Below are 25990 nucleotides of genomic sequence, written 5' to 3' on the forward strand. Positions count from 1 at the left end.
CATTTAGTAGCGATTGTGAGTGTAGAATCCACTCCATGGTGCACGAGATGGAATCCCTGTGTTCTCTTAGAGTGCCATCTCACATGCCGAGGATATGATGTCTGTTTGGTGACAGTTGCTCAACTGCCTTGCAAGATCTTGCCCATTGCCTCGTAGATTAATGCAGCCTTCACATGCCTCATGGCATACATCTCCTGCCCCCAGCTTGCTGTGTCCGGCCCTACCCATGGGCCTTTCAAAATCAATGCAATCTACCATCCCTGCCCCCCATCTGATGAATAGATTAGCTGCACAACCCTGAAATGTAGCGATCTACCAGATTGCCCACTTTGAGTCCGGCTTCCTTACCTACAGGACAAGACGAGTTCTGGCCCCGTACAGGCATCGCATTTTACAACATGACTTTACATTTGGACTTTTTCCGCCACACCATCATTTCTACCATACCGCCCAGGCTCCCTCTCCTAGTCTTATGCCTTTACGAGAATGCTTTACTACATTTCCATGACAACCGGCACAAAGGCGCATGAGACGTTCCTGCGCATGCCCGCACGCTCTATATGCTGAGCCCTAGCGCATGAGAAGTTCACAGAGATGCGCTGCTCCATGAACTCGGGACTCGCGACAGAACACACTGCGGACCCAAGATGTTACTTGCTGCAGCACCACTAGCCCCTTAAGGTAATTACATGCCGTAGTGTTGTAATATGCACGGGCTCGTGCATTGGCACACTGGTGGAATGTTGATGCATGTTCAGCAGTCAACATTCCACAGTGGCCGTTGAGTTGAGGGAGCCGTAGCAGCAGGCTGCGGGGTCTCGTAATAAAGATACTTAATTACACATACCTGTGTTGGAGGGATTGTGTCAAGTAGCCACAATGTACGCTCTGACTAGACGTCCTTGCAGACAAATTTGCACGCCACATCTAACTAAGGTAAATTTACCTTTTAAGACTAGGGACTTGTCACTACTTCTTTTTCCGATGAGCACTGCTAGACATCTGGCAGCACTTCACTCTGACTAGGGACACTCTTCAAGCACTTGCGTTTATATAACTTTGTTCTGTTACAACCGTAGAGCGTCCTGCCAGACCACAACTGCTGCGTTCCAACACACAGACCTCAGCAGCACCGCAATACTACTACACCAGAAGCCATTGCAGAGGAAGCCACCTGCTTCACCTCCAGCCAGGTCCCCCCCCTCCCCACACATGTTCCTACGACGCACTACAGGTTAGTGCTTTTCCCTCCATTTTGGACCGTATTGGAACAAAGAGACATAAGTCTCCGCCCAACTTTTACTTTGCACCCTCTTTTCATAGAGCTATTTCTCAAACCTTTTGGTTTCTTTAAAACCATTTTAAAACAGCCCAAGTATATATTCTTTTTTTCCTCCCCTCTAACCTCAAGAGAGACTTTTTCTGAGGCCCAGAAGGCTTACCCACTAAGGGCCGGAACGCCATTGGACTCAATACCCCAACTGCTGTGAAGTCCATTAACCACCGGGGGAGTACTCTGCCCCCCCCCCCCTCCCAGGGAGATGACAGTGCTACAGGCCACCTCAGTTTAAACTATTCAAAATTGGGTTTGTTTTATATATGTGCAAGTGCTAAGTATGCTTTAGACTCCTTCTGAACTTTTTGTATTTGCCTTGATGGTCTATAGCACTTGTTGGTGGTTTTACATTGCAAATGTATTCGTATTGAAACATTTCTGGTACCATGTTTCACACTGTTTTCTTTAAAAAATATATGCACTGAAAATAGGAAATTAAAGTGGTTTTGTTACCCGACGAATCGACAGCGAATTTAATAGATAGTGAAACCCTAATAAAAAAATTCTGTATCCAGGGCAGCAGGTCCAAATGGACTTAGTAATGCAGTTCTGAAGCTGAACCCAGAACTCTGGGCGAGGTTTTTTAAGTGTTTATTTGATAACATCATTACTAGCAGAAGAATTCCTGAGTCATGCAGAAACTCCATTTTAATCCCTATGTATAAAAAGGGGACCGCCTAGCTGCTTTCAACGATCAACCCATATCTCTATTAGTTGCTGACGGAAAAATCTTCAGGTCTAATATTGGGTGAGCTAGAGAAATGGGCGGAAAATAAAACAATAATCCCCAAACAACAAACAGGATTCAGAAGGAGACCCTCTACCTCATTAAATACACGGATCCTTGGCTGTCTCAATACAGACTGTCTAGTAAAGGGAGGCACACCTCTATTTGCAGCCTGGGCTGATCTTTCCCAGGCTTTCGACACCATTAATAGAAATCGCTTATGGATGAAACTGAAAAAATGGGATTTACCAGAAAACCTATCTATTCTGATAGAACTCCATGAAAGGTCATCCCTAAGAGTGAGAATGTCTAAATTGGGAAATCTATCCCAGCCCATTGATATAAAAACAGTACGGCAAGGATGCATGATTGCGTCATTTCTTTGCATCTTATATCTATCAGATGTATTGCAATGGTTGAAGATCGGCTTGGTTGGACCTAAAGTGGGTACTATAAACCGTCTAGCCTATGCGGATGACATTGTAGTCTTAGACTACACTCAAGTCGGACTGCAACGTGTATTAACTGCTTTATCTGACTATGCGTGAGAAAACTATTTGAAAATCCAAAGAAATCGAAAATTATTATATTTAAGCATCCCCCAAGGAAACTGAAAACATTCACTTGGCAATTGGGCAACTCACTGATTCCTATCTCTATCTGGGGTCTCTGAATACAGCCTTCCTTACCAAAGCCCATCTTCTCTCGACCTTAGATCTGAAAGTAATTAAGTTAGCTACACAAATGAAGAAAATCTGGTTGCAATATTGCACATTTTCCATAATCCCTGTGCTGACATTTTACATCTGAAAGGTGGTCCCGATTATTACTTTTGGCATGGATGTAATTTTCAAGCATTCGATATCGATTGGGGAAAGATTAAGGGTAACATTTGGAGAAGAACACTTGCGCTCCCCAACTGTGTCCCCATCTCTTGTATAAGATATGAAATGGCTCTCATTTCATTGGGCACTTGGATGGAATGGAATTGGGTCCCTATATATAGACTTATTTTTGATCCGCTGAAATCATCCTTATACGAGGAAGTAGCGGTATCACTGCAAAGTTCTAATATTTAGTTCCTGAATAAATTAAGAGCATAATGTAATGAGTTATTAGTCCAATCAGATAGTGATGTTGAAACCCTGATACAAAATACATTAAAAACCAAGGAAGCGATGAAGAGGATGTTCTGGATAAGGACCATTGAGAAAATTAGGTTATCAAAGTTCTCATCTCTAACGTTAACCGATAAACCCAGGTCATTTTTACCGCTATGTCTGAAGAAATCTCCTGAATCTGCAATGCGGTTGGACTTTCTAAGATTAAGATTAAATCTTTACCAACTCTTGAAATTCTGCATGTTGGAGACAAAGCTAAATGTGATGCAATGACAATACAATCTGCTCGTCATCTTCTCTGAGTGTACAGGGACTTGGAATCAGCGAATGCAAAGAGTTCGGAGATTTGTATGTTTGGTCTCTTGACTCCCCTGTTTTTTGGGCTAGACTAGCCTCAGGAAATGAAGTTTTCCTAACAATGGAGGTGGTCTCCTTTCTTAAAGAACTTAATCTTACTGGAAAGAAGTGAGATGTATCTGTGAGTCATTAGATAAAATCTGGAGCATAGTCCTCTGGAGCCTATTTGTTGTAGGAGGCTTTCGACTGTCTCCTTTTTCCTTTTCCTTTTTTTCTGTTTTCTCCTCTTTATTGTCTTTTTCGTAATATATTTTATGAATTTGTATTGTATTTTTTTATATGAAATTGTAATGTTTTGTGTAAAGTCATGTTTTGTTGGCTAATTCACCATAAATAAATAAAGCTGTTTTACAAGCAAACAACTGTTTGTCGATACTTGTGCTGATGGATCCTGCTCATCCAAAATAGTGTCACGATTGGGTGCACATAGCAAATCTCTCAAAGCTTTTCGACTCTTTTGAACTATGAGTGACATATCATGAGTAATGTATTGTCATAAACTTATCTTGTGGTAGAATACCCTTTTGTTGTATTAATTTTCAGCCCTTCATCCTCCCACACAGAGGGCAGTCCCTTCTGGTTACCTTGTAGATGAATGGGTGGCATTTTGGGGGCCTCCTATTTTACCGGCATAATAAACCTACATGAAGAATAATACATTACTTCAGAGAGGCAATGTTTTGTCATCTTGGCTGATGGGAGGGGAGTCCAATGGAGGGGAGAGCACAGCAAAGAGGCAGGCAGCAATTGGTTGTTCAAATCTCCCCCCTCCACCTCCCGTGAGCCTCCTGGACCAGTATCCCCTAGTTGTAGATTTTTATTGTTGAGGCTTGCTCCCAATGACCCTGTGCAGGCCAGTGGCTGTCTGGCAGGGTCTGCACTGAGGGAGTGAGCAGTCCCTGAACAGTGTCAAGTGCTCGTGAGAGAGCAAAATGTTGATGAGATTGCTTGCTGCTAGGAGCATAATGGAAGGCTGGGCTAAAATTCAGCATGACTCCGAAAATGGGTTGTAGATGATGATTGGGGGGGGGGGGGCTCGGCGGTGGGAGGGGGGATCCTGCTTCTTGTTGTCCAGTGATCAAAGGTGGAGAAGGAGGTGCGAAGCACTCGGAGCACTTTTCAGCCGCGACACCATTGACATAACTGCGCCGATAGTGATTTCGTAACTTGGCATAATTGAATGTCACTGCTTTGCAAACTTACCATTTACTTGACAGTGTTGTGCGAACATGGGATTTGAATGGTCTCGGTGCAAGTACCTGGGGGGGTTTGATGACAAAACTTTGAACCGGTGTGAGTAGTTGGGCAATGCCTAGTATGATTGTAACTGGCATATGATGATGCAAGGTCGGCTCTGAGTGAAACCTGACTACAGGTGATGCACTCTAAGCATGGGCTGCCCGAAACTGTAAAACGAATCGAAGAGGCACTACATATGCATGCGTCTCAACCGCGGTCATTAAGAGGTGACGGACGGACACAGGGACGGGTAAATTGAACCGTCTTTATTTAACTTGTCACCAAATTTGATGACTGAGACCTTCGAGGCGCGACCTTTCTCCAGGATGGGGTCTGGCATGGATTCACATGCTCATGAATATTCCCTGTCGTCAGGCTGGGAATCCTCAGTAAAGAAAAAATCAGTATCAGTTTTGTTTCTGATCTGTCTTTCTTAGTAGTAACCAATCACTGATCTCTGGGTCATACTGACCCCAGCCAATGACTGCCCTCTCCCTAAGCCCCGCCTCTGGCAGCCATCCTCAGATTTTTACCGCACGTTCAAGTGTTGGGAGTCCTCCTGCTTTAGCTCTCGAGTTTTAGCTGCGTTTTCGTGCTTTTTCAGGAGATTTTCTCATTTTTTCGGTTTAATCGAGCCTTAAACTCCACCGTTTCTACTTCCGATAACGGGGACCCATTTCAGAATTCTTCTACGCCCCTCAAGAGTGAAGTTTTCGTCGCGTTTACGCTTCTTGGAGGATTCCGGAAGATCTGCGGCCTACCTCAACGGACATGGCCCAGGACAAGGGAAGCTCGACGCCCGGATCCAAGCTGTTCAGGTGCTGCCCTGGATGCAGATTACAGAATGTTTTCAAGGAGGACGAGCATTCGCAATGTCTCTACTGCCTTCATGAGGACAAGACGCACGTGGAGAAGGACTGTGCGTTCTGCAAGAACCTTTCGGAATGGACCAAGCAAGATCATCGTTCCCGCCTTGCCGCCTGGCTGGAGAAGGGCACAGCAGGTGAGAAGGCGAAGAAAAAGTCTGAGCGGGCTTCTAAGTCCTGTGTGGGCGCCCCGGCGACCGGGGCCCAACAGAAGGCCAAGCACAGCTAGTCCGCGGGCACGGGGAGTGCCGAAAGGTCGGGCTATTGGGCTGCCAGGCAGGGCGCGATTTCCCCGGCACGTTCAACCACGATCCAGCGCTCTGGTTCGGGGAAGAGGAAGTCCGAGAACCCGGGTAAGCTGCTGGAGCGGCCCTGGTCGATCCCGAAGGGACTCGAGGGGGAGCGAGGTGCTGACCCCCACCCCCCAAGGCGAAGGGCCAGGACGCACCTAAGGTGGTGAGGGCTTTGATCCAGCCGGGAAAAGGCCTCTATCGAAGTGGTTGCTGCCCCAAATCGCATCTGGTTCCGTCGCAAGTAGCACTGTTTCTGGGAGCGAAGCTCGATACAGTGGGGCAATTGGCCTCCCCGTCGGAGGAGAGGACAAAGGCCATTTTCGGCAAGGTGCAACGCCTGCTAGCCACAGACGTGGCCAGGGTGAGGTCCATCAAGTCGCTCCTCGGGATGATGTCCTCCTGCATCTACCTTGTACCCCTTTGCAGACTTCGGATGCGTCCGCTACAGGAGTTCCTCGACGCCCGCTGGTTTCAGGCGACAGGCTGCTTCGAAGACAGGATCCCTCTCGACGAGGAGGTCCGTCGGGCGATCCTATGGTGGGGTACCCGTGCGCACTTCACGGGAGGCACGGGCCTTCAGACCACGTCATTTCAGGAGACGGTGATGACGGACGCCTCCCTGGAGGGTTGGGGGGCCCACACCGGAGATCTCCACGCAAGAGGCCTTTGGCTCCCGGAGGAGAGGTCTCTCCACATCAACATTCTGGAGCTTCGAGCAGTGTTCTGGGCACTCAAGTCGTTCCTTCCGTCCCTCAAGGACAAAGTGGTGAGGATCTTCACCGACAACACCACCACGATGTTCTACATACGGAAGCAGGGAGGCACCAGATCCCCAGCCCTATCCAAGGAGGCCCAGGATCTGTGGCACTGGGCCGTCGCTCAGGGGATGTTTCTGGTTCCCTTCCACTTGGCAGGAATAAAAAACACCATCGCCGACTCACTCAGCAGGGAGCTGCGCTTGTGCCACAAGTGGGAACTACGTCAGGACCAGGTGGAGCGGCTCTTTCGACGATGGGGCAAACCCCGGATCGACCTTTTCTCGATGGCGACGAACTCCAAGTGCCTGAGGTTTGCCAGCAGGTTCCCGCAGCCCAGGAGCATGGGCGATGCTTTCTCGTTCCTTTGGGACGGCCTGTTTCTAGACGCGTTCCCTCCGGTGCCGTTGCTGCTCCGTCTCATCAACCAGCTCAAGAAGTCCAGGTGCAGAATGATCCTCGTCGCACCGGCGTGGCCGAGGCAGATCTGGTTCCCGGACCTTCTGGATGTGTCAACGTCCCCACCAGTCAAGCTGCCGGCGGACGCGGATCTTCTCTCCAGAGAAGGAAGCGCCATTCTTCATCACGACCCGGAGTTGCTGAACTTGCAGGCCTGGCTCCTGCAGCACTAGAGTTTGGAGGGTACGATATCCCAGCTGACTGCAGAGAGGTTCTTGCAAAAGCCACGGCGTCCTCCACTCTCAAGTGCTACGGACATAAGTGGAAGAGGTTCTCTGTCTGGTGCCGTGCACAGAAGATTAACCCTCTGCGGATTACAGCCCCTCAAGTACTGCTGTACCTACTGTCGCTGCCCAAAGCTTGACTGGCTCATGCCTCCATCAAAATACATCTGACTGCCATCTCCAGATATACCAGGACTACGGGACAGGCGTCCTTGTGGTCTCATCGCCTGGTGAAGGAATTTATGAAGGGACTATTCCGATCGTTCCGCCGGTGAAGGCTCCAGCCCCGGCGGGGGAGCTTAATGTGGTGCTGACCAGGCTCATGGGGGCCCCATTCAAGCCTATGCATTCAGCGCCTTTGAAGTTCCTGTCGTGGAAGACAGTGTTCCTCGTGGCCATCACCTGCGCACGACGAGTGGGAGAGATCCAGGCCCTATCTTGCAAGCCTCCATACTTGACTTTTCACGACACGAGGGTGGTGCTAAGGATGCACCCCTCCTTCATGCCCAAGGTGCCGTCGGACTTCCACCTCAACGAGCCCTTGGTGTTACCAGTTTTCTTCCCGTCTCCTTCGACGCCAGCCGAGAGGACTTTGCACTCGCTTCATGTAGCTAGAGCGCTGAAGTTCTACGTGGACCGCACGAAGAGTTTTCGGAAGACGTCACAGCTGTTTGTGAACTTTGGGACTGTGGGACTGTGATTCAAGGGAAGGCTCTCTCGAAGACTTCCATTTCCAGATGGCTCTCCGGCTGCATCATGCACTGTCACCGGTTGGCAAACCGACCGCTGCCCGGCCGTCCGAGAGCCCATTCGACCAGAGTGATCGCTGCTACAACGGCATTCCTGTCTGGTATGCCCCTGCTGGACATCTGCAGGGCTGCTACATGGAGGTCGACGCACACCTTCCCAAGATTCTGCTGCGTCGATCGGGACTCCAGGGAGGAGTCCAGGTTCGGCCAAGCAGTGCTGCGCAACCTGTTCGCTTAAGTTGAGCCTGGTGAGGAGGTAAGAGATGCTTAATATTGAGTTGTTGTATTGCTTAATGTTGAGCCTGTTGCCACCTCCCGTGGTTGTGCATGTGTGTACTGCTATGTATTCTTTTATTCATGAGCATGTGAATCCATGCCAGACCCCATGCTGGAGAAGGAACAAGTTACTTACCTGTAACTGTTGTTCTCCAGCATGGGTCTGGCATGGATTCACATGTGAACCCTCCCGCCTACCCCTCTGCGGCTCTTCACTTGGTCATACTGCCACTTTACATGCTACCAAATCGGAGGATGGCTGCCAGAGGCGGGGCTTAGGGAGAGGGCTTTCATTGGCTGTGGGCAGTATGACCCAGAGATCAGTGATTGGTTACTACTAAGAAAGACAGATCAGAAACGAAACTGAAACTCATTTTTTCTTTACCGAGGATTCCCAGCCTGACGACGGGGAATATTCATGAGCATGTGAATCCATGCCAGACCCATGTTGGAGAACAACAGTTACAGGTAAGTAGCTTGTTCCTTTCTGGCTTTCCAAAAGCCAACAAGACCAGCTAGAGTTGCACCGTCCGTTCTGATAAGTGAGAATAGTTCATTTTTCAAACGTTATATGCCTCAAACTAACACATTATGCAACTTGAATATCTGCTTTTATGATCCAGTTTCTTGCCTTAACTTTTAGCGATGATTGAACTATGTTGCAATATCTATTCACAATGTTTTTACCCTCTACCTCAGGCTCTCAGCGCTATGCCGTCTTCTGCATGTTAAAAATGGGAACAGCAGTTTTTGACACGGACATGGCCATTGTGGACAAAACTATGACGGACATATCTTTTGAGAAAGTTACTATATTGTGAGTAAGCCCTTGCATGTTCATTTTTTTTCTCGTCCATTGAGCGCATAAACTGCTATGCATGTTGAAGAGTTTTGAAGCCAACTCGGAGCAGAAAAGGGTTTTTTGTATGTTATTGCGAATGCCACATTAGTCACACTTAAACCACCAATATCCATACTTCTGTTTGGGCGTCCTCAGTATTTTCTACAAATGTACTTGATATGCATACCAACATGGTACCATAATGCATTGCAACACTTAATTTGATATTTCAGTTTGTTCCACAAAATCAATTTCAAAAGATCAAATGGGACGATGTGATCATGCACACTAAAATGATATACCTGGTTAACAGAGTGCAGACCTGTTGATTTTATTTATGCATGCTTATTTGGCCGAATGGATTGGACCAATGTAGTAACAAGCATTGATAATGGCAACAGTTTGTGCTTTTGTGTTGATGTGCTAAAGGTGTTTGCCAGGCATTTCCGTAATGGTGCTATCTGGACATAAATGGTAGCAGCTTGAAAATAGTGTACACACCTGGGCGTATGATAACAGTGCCTGGCAAATGTCTATCTAATACCTATACACAATCTTAAACTGTTGGCTTTTCTAATGAAAGGACATGCTTACTGCTTACAAAGTGGTTAAAGCCAAACCTGGTTGACACATTTTGGTTACACCAGTAGCGCAGGTTACAGCACCAATGAAACCATTCGCTCTCAAAAGACTGCTTTGTAAAAACTCTGGCAGGCACTTGGAATGTAAAGTTTGCTTTTGAGGCTTGATAAAGTTAGCTCAAAGCCATCTCAGGATGTTGCGTTTTGGGCAGGGAGGGGCAGGAAGTGGGTGGGAATGGCAATAGGGATTACCATGGCCATGGGCAGTGAATGGTTGAGTAGTTTTGGATTTTAAATTGTGCTTACAGCCACAACAAGAAATGACTGCCTTTGTTGCATTGCCACGCAACCTATATGGTGAAGGAGGAACAGATGCACATTACAAGATAGAGGGAAATCCTGAACTAAAAACAATCGTGTTAGGATTGTAATGAGACTTGGCACAATGCTCGCGATAACTGTTGATCAAATCGTGAGAGGTTGATTTTGTGGATCCGCTGGTGTTGGCATTTGTCAATCATTCCAAAGTTGTGTGACGAGAAAATACTTGTGAATGCTTTGAGTTTTTGACCAGGAAATTGTTTGAGAACTGTCTGGAATCGATGACTCGGACAGTAACCATACTTTCATTGAAGGGGCTGGGGATGGGCTTGGAGTGGCACACAGCTTCCTCAAACTGTGGTTCTCAGCATTAGGTCTTTGCAGGTTCACATGCATGTTGGGATTCTCCCGGGACGTGAAGTGATTAAGGGAAATCTTATTTAATTAGTTATGTTATTTGTATACTCTTTTATTAGACCCGATGCTTGCCCTTAGGACAGACCCTGAGTCCATCATAGCCACCTTGCACTATTTTAAGTCATTCAAAGAGATCTCCACTGTTGTGGTTTGAATGCAGCCTGTGAGCTGGTAGCACGAATCCTGGGAGGATGTGATGCGTGTGACCTCTAGGGAATCCATGACTGCCAGTTGGAGATGTAGCTATTGAGAAACCGTGAGGATGACTGGTGGAGACCTGGCCCCAGTGAGTTCCTTTCAACCCAAAGTGTGAAAATAATATTTTGCCATTGCTCTTATTTTTCTTAAACCCTTTTTTTCTAAGAATTTCAGTGAGTTTTCAGATCTCTTGCTCCGTACGGTTTGTAAATTTTTTGCCAAGGGGCTTTTTTCCATGTACCACATTTAGTTCCTTGCCTCCCAGGTACAATTTTGTAGGTTTAAAATATGAATTGGTCTGTATTTGAATGTCCTATGATCTGTGCTGGGTTCTTTGTGTAGTGGGCCTCCTCTAGGAAAAAGGTTCTACCAATTAGAATTTTGAAGAGTCTGCATCATGTGGCTTTTAACGAACCTGGTAGCTGCTGTAACATACTCATATTGTTTAATCCCAAAATCTGTAGTCCAGAAATTGTGAAGTTAAAACCTTTTGTCCTTGATCCCTTTCTCGCGATACTTTGAATCTCTGGCCTAAACCCATCTAGTTACTTAAGGTAATGCCCCCGCCGCTCGGGGCATATTGCTATTAGTACCCCGGCCCGTAAGATCTGCGTGACTGCGGTACTAAAAGCGTTTTTTTCTGTCCCAAAATGTTGCAGCGTTTCGTGCCAGAAATAAAAACAAGAAGAAAATGTCCAAAGGGAAAACTTAGTCAGTTTTGCCTTTCCATGGTGGCAATCGGAAGCGGACACGCTGGGAACAGAAGTGTGCCCAGCGTGTTCGCTCTGGAAAGACAGAGAAGAAGGTAAGTTGGGTTCGGAGGGCGGGTGAGAGGGAGGGAAAAGAAAAAAAAAATAGTTACCTGAATCCCCAGCAGGGGACGAAGGCAGCCTCGAGCCGTGTGGAGGCTCGGAGCGGGGATAGCACTGCTTCGAGCCTTCTCATTGGCTGAGGGGCTGCCACGCCCCTCCGCTGGGAAAAATGGCCGTGGAATCCCGGCCGAGGGATTCCCTGCCGGGTATTGCCCCGGCAACGGCCAACCAGAATGCTAGTTTCATTCTGATTGAGCCCTCGCCAGATACTAATGATATCTACTCCCCACCACTCTTCACTGGTTACCTCTTCAGGCTCGCAACATTAAGATGGACACAGCACCTGCAGGACAATGACGAGCAACTTTTCAGCCCATCTAGCTGAAGGTCACCATTGCCTTTCAAACAAGCGTCTGTTATTCCCACTAGTTGTACTTTTTTTTTTTTTCCCTTATCTTTACGGAGAAACTTAAGAATCTCCATTTTTATCATATTTTGGTAAACGAGTGGTTCTGTTTTTGGCAACTTGTTTTTCGGCATGTAAGCTTGCACTTGCTGATATCATTTCGAGCTCATTTTCCACTCTGTCCAGTTTATAGAAACAATGACAATACCATGTTCCTCACTAGTGAATATATTCAATGTCTCTAAAATAGAGAGGCCTTAGCAAACCATTTGAAAAAGTCGACATAACACCATGTTTAGATAATTGGGCAACAGTGATGGGAAAATCTTCTGGTAGTTACCCACTTTGACAATTTGCAATCTCTCTCCCTTTCCTAGGGACTTTGAGTTTTTTCACAGCACAAAGTTGATAATGATGCGAAGGCCTAAGTGCAGTCCTGTCTGTGTAGTGCACCTGTTGGTACACTTTCTTCAGGGATACTAGATTTACTAGATTCTCTCGACAGAAGGGATGTCAGACATACATTTGTACAAGTCACCTAAACTCTTGCATTCAGTTTCATCTGGGGCTTGTTACCTTTTAGTATCTAGGCGTTTTTACATCCTGTCCCCTCACTTCTTGATATTGGTTACAATGCTCTAATCTTGAGCCACTTGTCACTGATTTTGCGGAAGTCACAGCATGGTAATGCACTTTCTTGAAGACTGATTCACACATTTTGGTTTTTGTGATGCTCCTACGATAACCCCCCCAATGTACCTGGGGTTATATGTTGGATTCTTTTTCAGCGGTTACTTACTGAGACGTGTCCTAAAGTGCATTCAGGGCATAACACTAGCGTTTGTCCAAAGGTACCAAGGCATCCTACAAAAACATTACTTTTCTCAGAGATTCCTTTATGGTTTGGTAGCAGGGAGGACTCAGCAGGCCTTTGCAGCATTAAATGCACCCACACAGTATCGCCAACTTGAAGGCAATGCCATATTAAAGTCCCCAAATAGAAGTCCCTTTCACATGAATAGCAAGATTTTAATAAAGAGCTATGTGGAAAGGGGCCTGTCATTACCGATGTATAAGCAGCATTTTAATTTTGAAAAAAGGGGAATCCATGATCCTGGTCACATGCAAAAACAGGATTTTAAAACATTTACAAAAAAAAAACGGCTTGCACAGGTGTATGCAAATAAAACCAGTTTTAAAAGTGAAAAAGTTTGACTGCTCGCAGAAAAATGTCAGTAAAAGAAAACATGATGGGTGGGGTTGACAAAACGCGATGTATATTATGTTTGACCTACAAAACTCCAGTGACATTTGAAGAGCTACTTGGTCTTCATGGAAAATGTCAGCCCAAGGCAGACAGTTTTTTTGCTGGCTGTGGGCACATTACACAAGGAACTCTCCCACTACCAGCCTGGATGTCACATCTCCCATCCAATGACAACCGCAATAAAGTGTCCTGCTAAAGGTGTCGAAATTAATTGTTCTCCAGACCTGCTGGCTCTGAAAGCATTGACTGCAACAGAAGTTACCCTTGGCTGGAGCATGACTAATATGGGGGCACCTACTTCAAAGAGCAAGCTTTCAGCAAAATGAAGACTGATTAAAAAAAGACTCTGGGTACAGGCTGACCCAGTGAAAACAAATGGCCATAAGGCAGGAGGGGGGCCATTTGTCTCACTTGAAGATTCACAATTGATTTAAAAGGACTATTATCATTTAGGCCCTTTTCTCAGCCATCATTTATTTATATTTGTAAAGCGCACTACAGCCCACGGGCATAGAGGCGCTGAGGAGTAAGAAGGCTTACTTAAAGGGTTACAGTTAAGCTGCCCAAGGACAATTGAAAATGATGGTACATGAACATTACACAGATAGATCGATACATATCCACATACACACATCAGAGTGACTATAGGTAGAGGCAAGTTACACGAACAGGCAAGTTTTGATGGCTTTGCGGAAAGAAGCATGGGAGTCAATTAGTCTAATGTGTGGTGGAATGTCATTCCAAGTGGTGGCAGCCACAGCAGGGAAGCTAGAGCCACCTGCGCGAACTCTGTGTCCTGGGTACAATTGACGTGTTGGAGTAAGCGTATCTGGAAGGTTTGGCCGCAGAAGGTTTGGTGAACCTGTTGGTAAGGTAGGGGGGGAGCTACGTCGTGAAGGCACTTGTGAGTCAGGGCAAGCATTTTGAAGATAATTCTTTCTTTAATGGGTAGCCAGTGGACCTGTCATCTGAGCCCAGATGTGGTCCCTACGAGATAGGCCCGTGGCTTCCCTGAGAGCGTTGTTTTGGACCAACTGGAGTTTAGCAAGATTTTTACTGGAGGTGCCTATGAGGAGGGCGTTGCAATAGTCCATTTTAGCGCCTATTATTGCTCTGGCGATGGTGAGGCAATTTTGTTGGGATAGGAAGGGTCTTACTGCATTAAGGGGTTTGAAGTGGTAGGCCGAGGTTGATGCAATGGCATTGACCTGCCTAGTCATGGTAAGATCGGGATCAAGGTAGACACCCAGGGTCTTGACTGCTGTTGAGACACTAATGGGGATGTAGTCTACGATGAATGAGCTGTAGCGCTTGTCCAGCTTACCCAGGGTAGCGGGGGGCAGGGGGTCCAATCAGCAGAAATTAGTTTTTCTCACGGTTGAGACATAACCGGTTTTCTGCCATCCATGATTGGATCCTAGAGTAGATGGTGTCGAGGGTGTTCAGATCAGACAAGTAATCTCCCATGAGGGGGATAAACACTTGGGTGTTGTCAGCATAGTTGGTGTATGAGATGCCCAATGTGTCAAGTATTTTGAACAGTGGCCTCGTGAATAGGTTGTAGAGGGTGGGTGCGATGCACAAACCCTGTGGGACCCCACATTGGATGATGCTTGGGTGGGTTCATAGTGATAATATCGAAAACCAAAATCTCGAAAACCAAAATCTCGAATACAAAAGGCCGAAAAATAAAATATCGAATTTCTTTTTCAATGTGTTTTTTTTTTAAATGGGGGGGTTCCCCCCCAACCCCCCTTTTTTTCATTTTTTTTTTATTTTACCCCTTTTTTTTACTTACCTGACCCCAAAAACATATATAAATAAATAAATAAAAAATTCGATATTTTTTTTTTCGATATTTTTTTTTTCGGTCTTTTTGTATTCGATATTTTGGTTTCGAGATTTTGACTGACTACCGCTTGGGTCAGCTGAAGCAAGGTCGGAGAAGACCTTCATTGCTCTTCCTTCCAGGAAGGAGGTGATCCATTTACAAGCACTGGGGGAGAAGTTAGCTGCAGTGGAGAGGTGGTGGCAGAGGGTCTTATGGTCAACCAGGCAGCGGAGAGGTCTAGAAGAAGTAGTGCCGGTTTGCCAGCATCTCATATGTCATCCATCTGGTTTTTGAGATCGAGGAGGGCTGTTTTGGTGCCATGCCTTGGGCGGAACCCTGATTGCCGGAGACCCAGAAGGTGGTTGCCCTCAAGGCATTTTTGAACTTGAACGTAGGCTGCCTTATCAAGTATTTTTAGAAGAAATGGGACCGTGGTGATGGGCCTGTAGTTGCCCAGGATGATGATGAAGATGATGATGATGGGGGGGGGGGGGGGGAGAGTGGGTGTCTAGGGACGGCTTTTTTAGGAGCGCGCGACCCCAGGCTTCCTTAAGGCCGGATTGGAATGAGGCGTTAATGAAGGTGGTAATGAAGGGGGCAAGGGAAGGGGCACAGTCCTTGATGATCTGAGCTGAGCAGGCGTCCCCTTTGCAGTTGGAAGGTTTAATGGAGGGTGGTGACTTCTGCTACAGTCATGTCTTTGAAGTCAAAGATGGGGGGGGAAGGTGAGGTGTTGGTGGTGGGAGGTGAACAGTGATGGTTCTTTGCTATAAGGTTGAATATGGCCTGTTGTAGAGATAGATCTTGGGTAAACCAGGCGTTGGCGTGTTTAACTTTCTTGCTTTTTTGAGGGTGAGGGGAGCTACAGTGTCAATAGCCTTTGTGATGGCGGCTTTGAAGGTGTTGATAAGGACCTCAGGGTCATTGGAGAAGGGGGGCAGCAAGGCAGGAACCATGAGGTGTTTGGTGAGATTCTCCTTTATGAGCTGCCGAGAGCTCCTGGTTAATGCAGCAGGGAGAGGGATAGTCGGTCTAGGGGGCCCAGTAGATGTGGAGATCTCAAATTGGATGCACAAGTGGTCGCACCATGGAATCGGTGTGATCTCCTTAACTAGGATGGTGAAATTATGGTAGGAGACCCAATCTAGTGTGCAGCCTTTAGCGTGGGTGGGATCTGAGATGGCTTGTGAGAACCCAAGGGCATCAAGTGCTTTCCTGAGGGCAGAGGCGTGGGAGTCATTGGGGTCATTGAGCCCCATGTTGAGGTCACCTAGGAGTAGGACTTTAGAGGATTTCTTTAGGTTGTCCGAGAGTGAGTGGGTCAAAGCATCTAGGAAATCAGTGGTTGGGCCAGGGGGGGCGGTATACCAGGTGGAAGGCCAGAGTGCAGTTGGGGGAGAGTTGTAGCTTGAGCCGAAGATAATCCACGTGATGGCCAAGGTCACCTTGAATTTCTCTGATAGCGAGGTTCTCTTTGGCGATAACAGCTACCCTGCCACCTCTCTGGGAGGAGCGGTCTTGCCTGTAGATGAGGTAACCATCTGGAATGGCAAGTGTGAGGGCTGGGCCTGAAGAGGCATTATGCCAGGTCTCACTAAGGAAGAGAAGGTCAAGGTGATTGTTCAAGAGTAGGTTGTGAACATCTAGGGCATGGGCTGGTATGGACCGAGCATTAATCGGGGCACAAAGTAGGGGGGCGTTGGAGGTACTAGAGATGGCAGGCGCAGAGGTCACATTGGCATTACATGGGCCAGATGCTGGCATAGGAATCACATTGGCATACCATGGGCCAGGTGGATGTATTTAATCTATGTACCATTTTATTTTAATGTAATTTCCAGACGATTTTGGGGATATCAAATTAATTTACCTGCGACTCTGGGAATTGTAATGGCCAGTTAAACTAGGTTTCTGGCTGATCTGAACATGTTCCAAATGTGAGAGCTGATGTGCGGTTGTGAATGAAATTAGGGATATGCTTAAAAACTTACATATTCATAACTGTTGTGCTTTAACGGCAGAAAGGTACCACATCGCCATGCTACGACTGTCGGCTTATCTAATTCCCCATGATTAGCTGATTCAGAAAATATGTATATTATGGCAGTTGATCATAAAATTATGAAGTTGTGATACATAACTAGTTTTTGCCAAAAGGTTGAGAGGAGAACAAATGGCGATTACAAGTGGGAATTGCCATATTTTGCTCCCAACCCCTAAACCAATCCTAACTTGGAAGCTGGGTTTGGGAGGAGAGAGAAGGGTAACTGGCCAATCCTAGTGGCAGGAATTATTGCAGGGTACTTCCCCCTGATTGTAAAATCGGTGGGATCATCGCTGCTATATAAGGAAGAAAGCCCAGAGACGGACCATCAGGAAGGCTTCTGAAACTTACCATCTGACAGCTGTAAGGAGACACCAGAGGAGATTGCTGAGAGGGCATCTGGGTGGAGCTGTCTATTTCTAGGAATGCCTCAAAGATGACTGGATACTATGATGGTGAGCGGGAGGCCATCTTTGAGAGTGAAGTGACCAGACCCCTGCCCTATCTTTCCAGGGTATCCGGAGATGCAGATGGCTTTCCTGGACTGTAAACGGAGGCTTTTATGTAAGTAGAACTTAGTCCTGGGAAACCAAAAGGTGGGGGTGTCTGCTTGCATTGAATCCTTTCCCTTTATAGTGGGTGGGGGGCCAAATGGTGTAGATCCTTAGCCTATTAAACTAAATATATTAATTTGCCATTTGGCATAACACTACCGGGTGAATTTTGTTAAAATGTGAGATTAACAAAGCTCACTTCCCAGTGTGCACTGAAAACTATAACCTATAATTTATTTGGGTAATCCTTTTTGTCCTGCTGATCCAGACTTCTTTAAGGAAGAGGGGTGTCTTTGTTCTTAAATCAGTCCAACCTTTTTATCCAGCTTCCCCAACACAGGCCTTTCAGTAAGGGGGAGGGAGGGTCTGAAATTCCAAATTCCCCAAATCATTCCAATTTTTCTGTCTGACTTCCCAACATAAGCCAACGTGGGGGAGGGTGGGTATGAAAAACAAACCTATAAATCAACCTGTGTTTATTTTAAACCAAAAGTGTGGGTGAAATTAAAATTGCCATATGTATTACTACCAATCTTGAAATCCTACTGCTAGCCTTTTATGCCTGCAGGAAAATCAAAATCGCACAACACTACATGATAATTACACTGATCAATAACAAAAGTGATTATTTTGTTTTATTTTTAAATGTTTTTATTGGCATTTTGTATTGACAGAGAACAGTTAAACATGGATGCATAACAATATCCGCAGTATCACGAAGTTGCCTAATAAACAGTACAAAACAATAACAAAAAACAAACAGTAACTTGACCGTCCCGCCTCCCACCATCATGCGGGTACCTGCCGGCCCCGCTTCAGGCCTCGCTCCAGACACCATCTAGTTGTCCCTAGTCACAGTGTCAGGGTTGTTGTGGATGTCGTTTTTTAATCTGTTTCGTGTCAACAGTCCATGACAAGGGATGTGCTCAAGGGGGCTTGAAGTCCGTCAAAAAGATCATATCTCTCAGGAGGGCCTTCCAGGATTCCAGTGTTGCACTCACATCTTCGCCTCCTCGGTTGTTCCCCCTCCTCCCAGGCTTTGGTTTCAGTGCTGGTCCATCTCTCCATTTCCCTGATCCAAGGTTCATATCTGGGGCCTCCAGGAGATTTCCAGGCCATTGCTATCGTTCTCTTCATTAGGATGCACGCCATGTCCATTAATTTCACTATGTGCTTAATTTTACTCAGTCTGGGATATGTGCCCAGGAGGCACTCCTTAGGCGTCCACTCATACCTTTCCAATCCGGCCCCCCTGCAAGTCCTTTCGACAGCGGACCAGAGTTTCTTGGTTTTGGGGCAGGTCCAAAACATGTGGATTAGGTCTGCGTGCTCGCTGGTGCACCACGGGCACAATGGTAGGGTTTTTCCGCTAAATGTGGATACCTTGTGTGGAGTCATGTAAGTCCTGTAGAGGACATTCAGCTGGATGAGCCTGAACCTGGCATTACGGGACACTTCCTTCGGGTACATCAGGGCCCTGTCCCACTCACTCTCCGTGATGTTAGTCTCCAGGTCTGCCTCCCGCCTTTCCTTCAGGAGCTCACTCCTCGGGTTGCGTCTGTCGTTTAGTTGGGTGTACAGTCTCGACGTGGGTTTCCAGCCATCGCTTAAGTTGTGCATCTCTTGCACAAGGGGGAGGGTTTCCAGTTCCTCAGGCCATGTGCTCCAGGTCTTCTTAGCAACCTGTTTCACCCTTTGGTACCATAACAATTGACCAGCAGCAAGCCCTTCTTTCATCTGTAGTGAGTCAAAGTCCCTGAAACTTCCATCCTCGAACATGTCCCCCCACGTGTAGAGGCCGAAATTCTCCCATTTCCTCATTGCAGGTAAATCGGTGGGTGTCTTGCAGACACCAGCGAGCAAGGGGATTTCAGGCATGTATGGTTGGCTCGGGCCGAGAGATGAGCATACCTTGTTCCAGACTTGTCTCCCCAGCCTCACCAGCATGGGCGGATCAGGAGGCCCGACTTGTGAGTTCTATATTACTTCTTTGGGATGCATTGGTGCTATCAGTTGGCGAAGGAGGCCTGTCTCAGCTGTTGGTTCGTCGGAAAACCACTTAACGTGTGTCAATTGTGCTGCGAGGTAGTATTTCTGGAATTTGGGCAGCTGGATTCCACCCTCTTTGTATGGGAGGGTGAGGGTGTGCAGAGAAAGCCTGTGTCTGGCCGGGCCCCACAGGAAGCCTCTAAGGAGGGATTCCAATTTTCTGAAGAAGGGGGGAGGTATAAAGTACGTTATGTTGGTGAAATAATACAAGAATCTCGGTAATATTATCATTTTAGTGATAGCCGCTCTGCCCATCGCAGAGAGTGGAAGTCGGGACCAAAATTTGGTGGATTTGCGCACCCCTCGCATTTTTGCCTCCATGTTGCTTTCGTGTGTGGAAGCAGGCGTGTGCGTAATGGTGAGTCCAAGATAGCGGAACGCTTCCGTCTGCCACTGAATCCCAATCTCGGGTAGCTCTTCTGTTTCCTTCCCTCGAAGCCCGGCCAGAGGGAAGGAGCATGATTTCTGCCTGCTGAACTTTATCCCGGAGTATTTCGCGAAGTTGTCGATGATGTCTAATGCTGTCGGTGCATTCATTCGGGGGTTGCGCAGGTATCAGAGGACTTTGTCTGCGTACAGCGAGATAATGTTATCCGTCTCACCCGTTCTGATCCCTGCGTCGAAGAGCTGCTTCCTGAAATAGATCGCTACTGGTTCCAGGCCAAGGACGTACAACATTGGCGACAGTGGGCATCCCTGCCTTGTTCCTCTTCGGATATCCCAGGATTTAGACACCACGCCCCCTGTCTTTATCCTTGCCACTGGTGTGTTGTAGAGCACCTTGATCCACCGGATGAAATGCTCGCCGAGTCCGAACTCCCTCAGAGTCTCAATCAGCCATTCCCAAAATATTGAGTCAAACGCCTTTATGGCGTCCAGTGAGAGCACCGCCAGATCCTTGCTCCCTGCGGTTTGAGCTATAACGTGCTGGAGCCGTCTCAGATTGGCTGTGGTGTTACGTCCTTGGACAAAGCCGTTTTGGTCCTTGTTTATTATAGACCCCATCACCCTAGACCGCCTTTTTGCCAGTATGGTTGTTAGGATTTTGCTATCGTAATTCAACATTGCCAAGGGGCGGTATGAGTCACACTCGTCGATGGGCTTACCAGGTTTAAGCATTGGTATTATAAGCGTCTTTCTCATGCTGCCAGGTAATATGCCGGTCTCATATGCCTCTTCATATACTCTGTGTAGCATCGGAGCTAAGATCTCCTCATAGGCTTTATAAAATTCTGGTGCGAGGCCGTCGGTTCCAGGAGTCTTGCATGTAGAGAGGGACCTAATTGCCTCGGAGATGTCCTCCGTCGTGATAGCTTCTCCCAACAGCTCTCGCTGCTCCGTGCTCAGTTTGGGGAGACCCACTTCAGCCAGGGTGTCACGAATGTCTTCTATTGGGACCTGTTCATTGTGAGCATAGAGCTTGGCGTAGAAGTTTGAGAAGACATTGTTAATTGCCTGTTGTGTCCTCTGGGTTGCTCCATGTTCGTCCTTAATTTCCTTGAGAGCCTGCCTTGGTTGCTCTTTCCTGCACAGCGAGGCCAGTATCCTGCCCAGTTTGTCCACCTCCTTGTGTGCCTTAGCAGTGCGTGTGGAAAAGTCAAATTTGGATAGCCTATCCCAGGTGAGTCGGCATTCGTCCCCGATTTCTGCCAGCTTGGATTCCCTCTCACTGGGTAGGGTCGGGCTGTTTTCCAGTTGCCTAATCTCCTCTTCCTTAGTCTCAAGTTCCCTTTTCAGTTGCTTCCTAATTCCGCCAGCTTCTGCTATCACCTCGCCTCTGGTTACTACCTTCATTGCCTCCCAAAGCGTGCTCCACTTCTCGACTGACCCCATGTTGATTCTTACGTATTCTTCCAACTTTTCTCCTAGGGTGTCCCTAAAGGAAGGATCCACCAGGGTCTCCGTAGTCATACGCCACATCGGGATGGGGGGGCCTGGGGCCTTTCAGAATTAGTTGCATGAGCAGAGGAGAGTGGTCCGAGATCGACCTGCCCAAGTAGTCCACGGAGTGCACCTGTGGGATGAGTTCGCCGTTGATGAAAAAGTAGTCTATCCTGGTGTGGAGGCCATGTGGAGATGAGAAGAATGAGTAGGATCTGTCGGCTGGATGAAGGTCTCTCCAGATGTCGACCAGCTCCAAGTCTTCCGCTGCTTTGCGAAGTGCCCTTGAGACAGAGTTGTTGGTGGTTTGTGGCGTCCTAGACCTTTCCATCTCCTCATTCATAACACAATTGAAGTCTCCCCCCCCATAGGAAGGTATCATCTCTGTGGTGCACAATTCTAGTACATAGTTGTTTCAAGTGGGAGGGTACACCATACTGGGGAAAGTATGAGTTTACAATACATATCCGTGTGTTCTCTATCATGCCCCACACCACTACATATCTTCCGTCCTTATCCACTTCTGTTCCTGGTGAAATGGTGTGTCTGGGCTCACCCATGTATATACACCCCGTGCATATTTGGAGTAAGATGCGCCGCTGCCCGCCCCCCCCCCCCCCAGTATCTGCCAGTTTGTGGGTGGTGTCTGCCAGGAGGTGTCTCCTGAAGGAGTGCAATCGACACCTTCTTGCGCCTCAGGTATGAGTGAACACGGTTCCTCCTTACGTAGGACCCCATCCCCCTGACATTCCATGTAATTATGTTAAGTTGTGGTGCCATCGCTTGAATGCAGTTGCTGTCGTGGGCCAGTGTAATTATTTTGTGAAGTGAAATTTGTAGCAAGTGAAGAATTGTGATTGTTCTTTTCAATTCAATTTTGTGATTTATTTATGCTGAGAGAAGTAGAATACAGAATGCTCTGTGATTAGCAAACCAGATGCCCCTAACAAAGCAACGTTGCTAGATTTTTGCATGTAGTTTGTTAGCAACTACATTGTCGATGACTTTGCTGATTAGGATTTTATTGTGCATTTGTAATAAGGTGCTTACACATCAAGAAATTGTTTCAAAACGCCCACAGGGCAAAGGGGAGGGAACATGGGAACAAAGTAAAAAGGAATACACCTATTATCAGGGAGGAAGGGGTGGTCCTACTAGGCCTTATGAGCATTCTGAACGTGCATGTACATGAAGAGAAGAGGGAGGGAGTGGGAAGGGAGGGGGGGGGTGCTAGGAGTTCCACAGAGGGAAGTGCCAAGTAGTTGGATGTGTGCAACATAAGTGCCTTGCAGAGATTGCTAGGTGCAGAGTGATCACCTGCCATTAGGAAGTGCATACCTGTGAAGCACAAGCCAGTGGGTGCCAGAAGGCAAGTGCTGGGGTGGTGCAGACGTCTGAAGGCGATTGGGTGCAAGGCTGGACCCAGAGGATACATAAGGTCCTGGGTCATCTATCTCAGTGACTGTGGGGCTATTGGCACAGGAGTGAGAGGTGGAAGGAGAAGAGGAGGGAAGTGTCGAGGAGCTTCCGGAATTGGAGGCGGTCTGGCTCAAGACTGAGAGGAGGGGGGGGAGGGTGTCCCAGAGGAGGGAGCCACCCGAAGAGAGAGATCTGCCACCAGCTAGCTGCTTAGAAAAGTGCCTGACGCACAGAGTTGGAGCCAGAGGAGTGTAAGGGTCTGGAAGGACAGTATTTGGTGAGATCAAGTTATAGGTAGAGTGCTCCTCTGCCCCAGACAGCCTTTTGGATGATGCAGAGGGATTTAAATGTGATCCTTGCAACAACTTGGAGACAGTGGAGGGATTTTAGGGCTTGTGGTATACAGTCCCTGGGCTTGAGGTCAAGTATAAGTCATGCAGTCCTATTCTGGACAAGCTGGAGGCAGCAGAGAGAGGAAGAGGGTAGATTAAGGAAGAGGCTATTGCAGTATTCAAGCCTAGAGAGATGTTGATCTTCTGGGGAAAAGTGAGGAAATGATGGGTACCTCTGAGGAGGTGGTGTTGAAAATGGCACTTCTTGGCAAGGTTCAAGATGTGAGGGAGGAAAGAGAGGAGTCGAAGATGACTCCAAGGTTTCTGGCTTCCGCTGCAGGAGAAGGGAGTGAGCCCATAGAGGGTGGCCAGAGTGAAGGGAGGAAAGATGGGGTGGGAGTCCCAGTAGAAAGGATCTCAGTCTTTCTGTCAGTGAGGCATAGATCATTGGAGGCACCCCAGGACTAGATGGAAGATAGGCAGGCGGGAATGGTAGAGGAAGAAAAGGGAGTATCAGAGGGAAGTTGGAAGAATTTGGGATCCATCTGCATAATACTGGAAGTGATGGTAGAAAGTGGCGGTAAGGTGAGCAAGCGGTGCAAGATAGACGTTGAAGAGCCTGGGTGAGAGGTTAGAGCCATGGGTAATGCCACAAGTGGAGATGGAGGTAGGGGAGAAGGAGCCCAGGATGACCTGGGAGGGAGCAGTTTTATGAGGATGAAATGGTTGACCGTATCAAATGCAGAGGAAAGATCAAGCAGAATGAGAACATGGATTTGGTATCGAGAGATGTGAGCAGTTCACGGGTGTTCAGAAGAGCAGTTTCCATGCCTCTGGATGCTCGGATTCCAGATTGATGGTTGTGTAGACAACCAAACAAGCTCAGTAGACCAGCTTTTCAAGGAGTTTCACAACGAAGGGAGTGCTCAATATGGGGTGGTAGTTGGCAGGACACAAGGGGTCGGTGGAAGGTTTTTTCACGGGGGTGCGCACGTGTGCTTGAGGGAAGGGGGGCAAGGCCCAGTAGCAAGAGTCATTGCAGAAATCAGCAAGCGCAGGGGCAAGAGCCGATGTTGTCTTTAAAAGTTTTGGAAGAACAGGGAGGGAGACTTGTTAGGAAGAGACCTTCATAGAATTGTAAAAGCCTAGTGACCATGTAGGAGAGAAGGAGGAGAGGGTCTGAGGGAGGTTGGTGGTGTGGGTTGGGGGCAAAGGGCTGGCAGGGGATGGATGGATGGATGGATGGATGGATGGATGGATGGATGGAAGGAGGAGGAGGGGGATTGTGATCAGTCAGTAGTTTGTTTGGTCTTCTGGGTCAAGGGTGTTTTTTTTTTTTCTTTCAGGAGTTGGCATGTAAGCCCTGTGTTTAGTATGTCTGGGAATGTACCCTTGCTGAGGGAGTCATTGACTATCCTAAGAGCAGTAAGGACATGACCGGAGGTTGGATTTAAGGATGGAAACATTTGTTGGAAGTCCTCCAGCAAGAGGGGGGGGAAGTTATTTCATGCGAACACTGCCCATGGGGGGCATATAGAAAGGGATGTTGGAGGACTTGAGTCATTGTGGATCCTGATATTCATCTTGTTTTTTTGATGGCTTTGCACTTCTCATGGAACATTTGGGTCTTGTTGTGTAGGGTTTGTGCAGTGTGCGACTTTTGAGAAAAGAACTTTGCTCCTGTTGAAGGTGTCTGCAATGGTGGTGGTGCAATTAGTATCCTTGACCTTGGATATCGGTGTCCTCAGTTTGGCATGTAAGGACTTGAGGGATAGAAGGTCTTCTGGATTGTGTGCCAAGGCTCATGTGGACAGTTAGTATATCCGGGGGCAGATAGTTTGTTCTGGGCTGACCTGATTTTTCTCAGTGTATCTGCCAACTTCATTGAGGTTTAGTTAAAGGATTCTATCTGCGAGATGATCTCAGAGGTGGCAAAGTTGGAGAAACGGTTATGAGCTGCCTCTGCTGGAAAGATTTTGAAGGAGCAACGTGCCTCCATCCTGACACTTGTAGGCTTTCAGGAAGTGTTTGAGAATGGGATGGCTGCATGGTCTTTCCAGTCGACTGCAATGGAGCCTGTGCATCTTGGTAGCGGGAAGAGGATAAGATAAGGTCTATTACCCCTAATATCTGTGGGAGCTAAGATTTATTGGGTTATGCCCAGCAATCTGCCAGTAACTGGACTGTGTATCTGGTGTATTTGGTTGCTTGGGGTCCGGGGTGGTAGAAGTATCCAAGAAAGATATCAGTCATGTGAGACTGAAGCTGTATATAGCCAGTTCTTGATCTCAAGGAAGGTACTATGCCTGTGAAGTGGTCTTGAGGTGAGGTGGAAGCAGTGTTCGAAGTGTACAAAAAGTAGTGGAACTATATTCCCTACTGGTCCGCCCCCGCTCCGCACTAAGCCCATCACGAAACCCCCTCACACCACAATACAAATCCCCAGACACATGTGCCTGCTCTTTAAGGGAATGTTCAGTGCAGTGTACTGAAAGTGCAAGTTTTAACTTCTTCCGACACTTTTATTCATTCTGCAATGATTTCTTTTTAAAATAAAAGTAGAGGAACAGTAAAACTTAATTTAAAAAAGTAGACGGAATTGGCAAGTGAGTTTCCATTGAATGCAATGCTGACT

At 47.4% G+C, this 25990-nt stretch overlaps 1 protein-coding gene across 1 annotated transcript in view; it reads left to right on the forward strand.

Moving 5' to 3' along the window:
* The window catches only part of RTKN2 (rhotekin 2), a 497356-nt gene that overhangs the window by 165278 nt on the left and 306088 nt on the right, over positions 1-25990 (forward strand). Inside the window, exon 5 of the mRNA XM_069611200.1 lies at positions 9102-9219. Within this exon, the coding sequence (XP_069467301.1) occupies positions 9102-9219 (118 nt within the window). The remainder of the gene's footprint in view (positions 1-9101; positions 9220-25990) is intronic.

The sequence above is a fragment of the Ambystoma mexicanum genome, chromosome 8, assembly GCF_040938575.1.
Source record: "Ambystoma mexicanum isolate Mex_15411 chromosome 8, UKY_AmexF1_1, whole genome shotgun sequence".
In the NCBI taxonomy this organism is placed as follows: Eukaryota; Metazoa; Chordata; class Amphibia; order Caudata; family Ambystomatidae; genus Ambystoma; species Ambystoma mexicanum.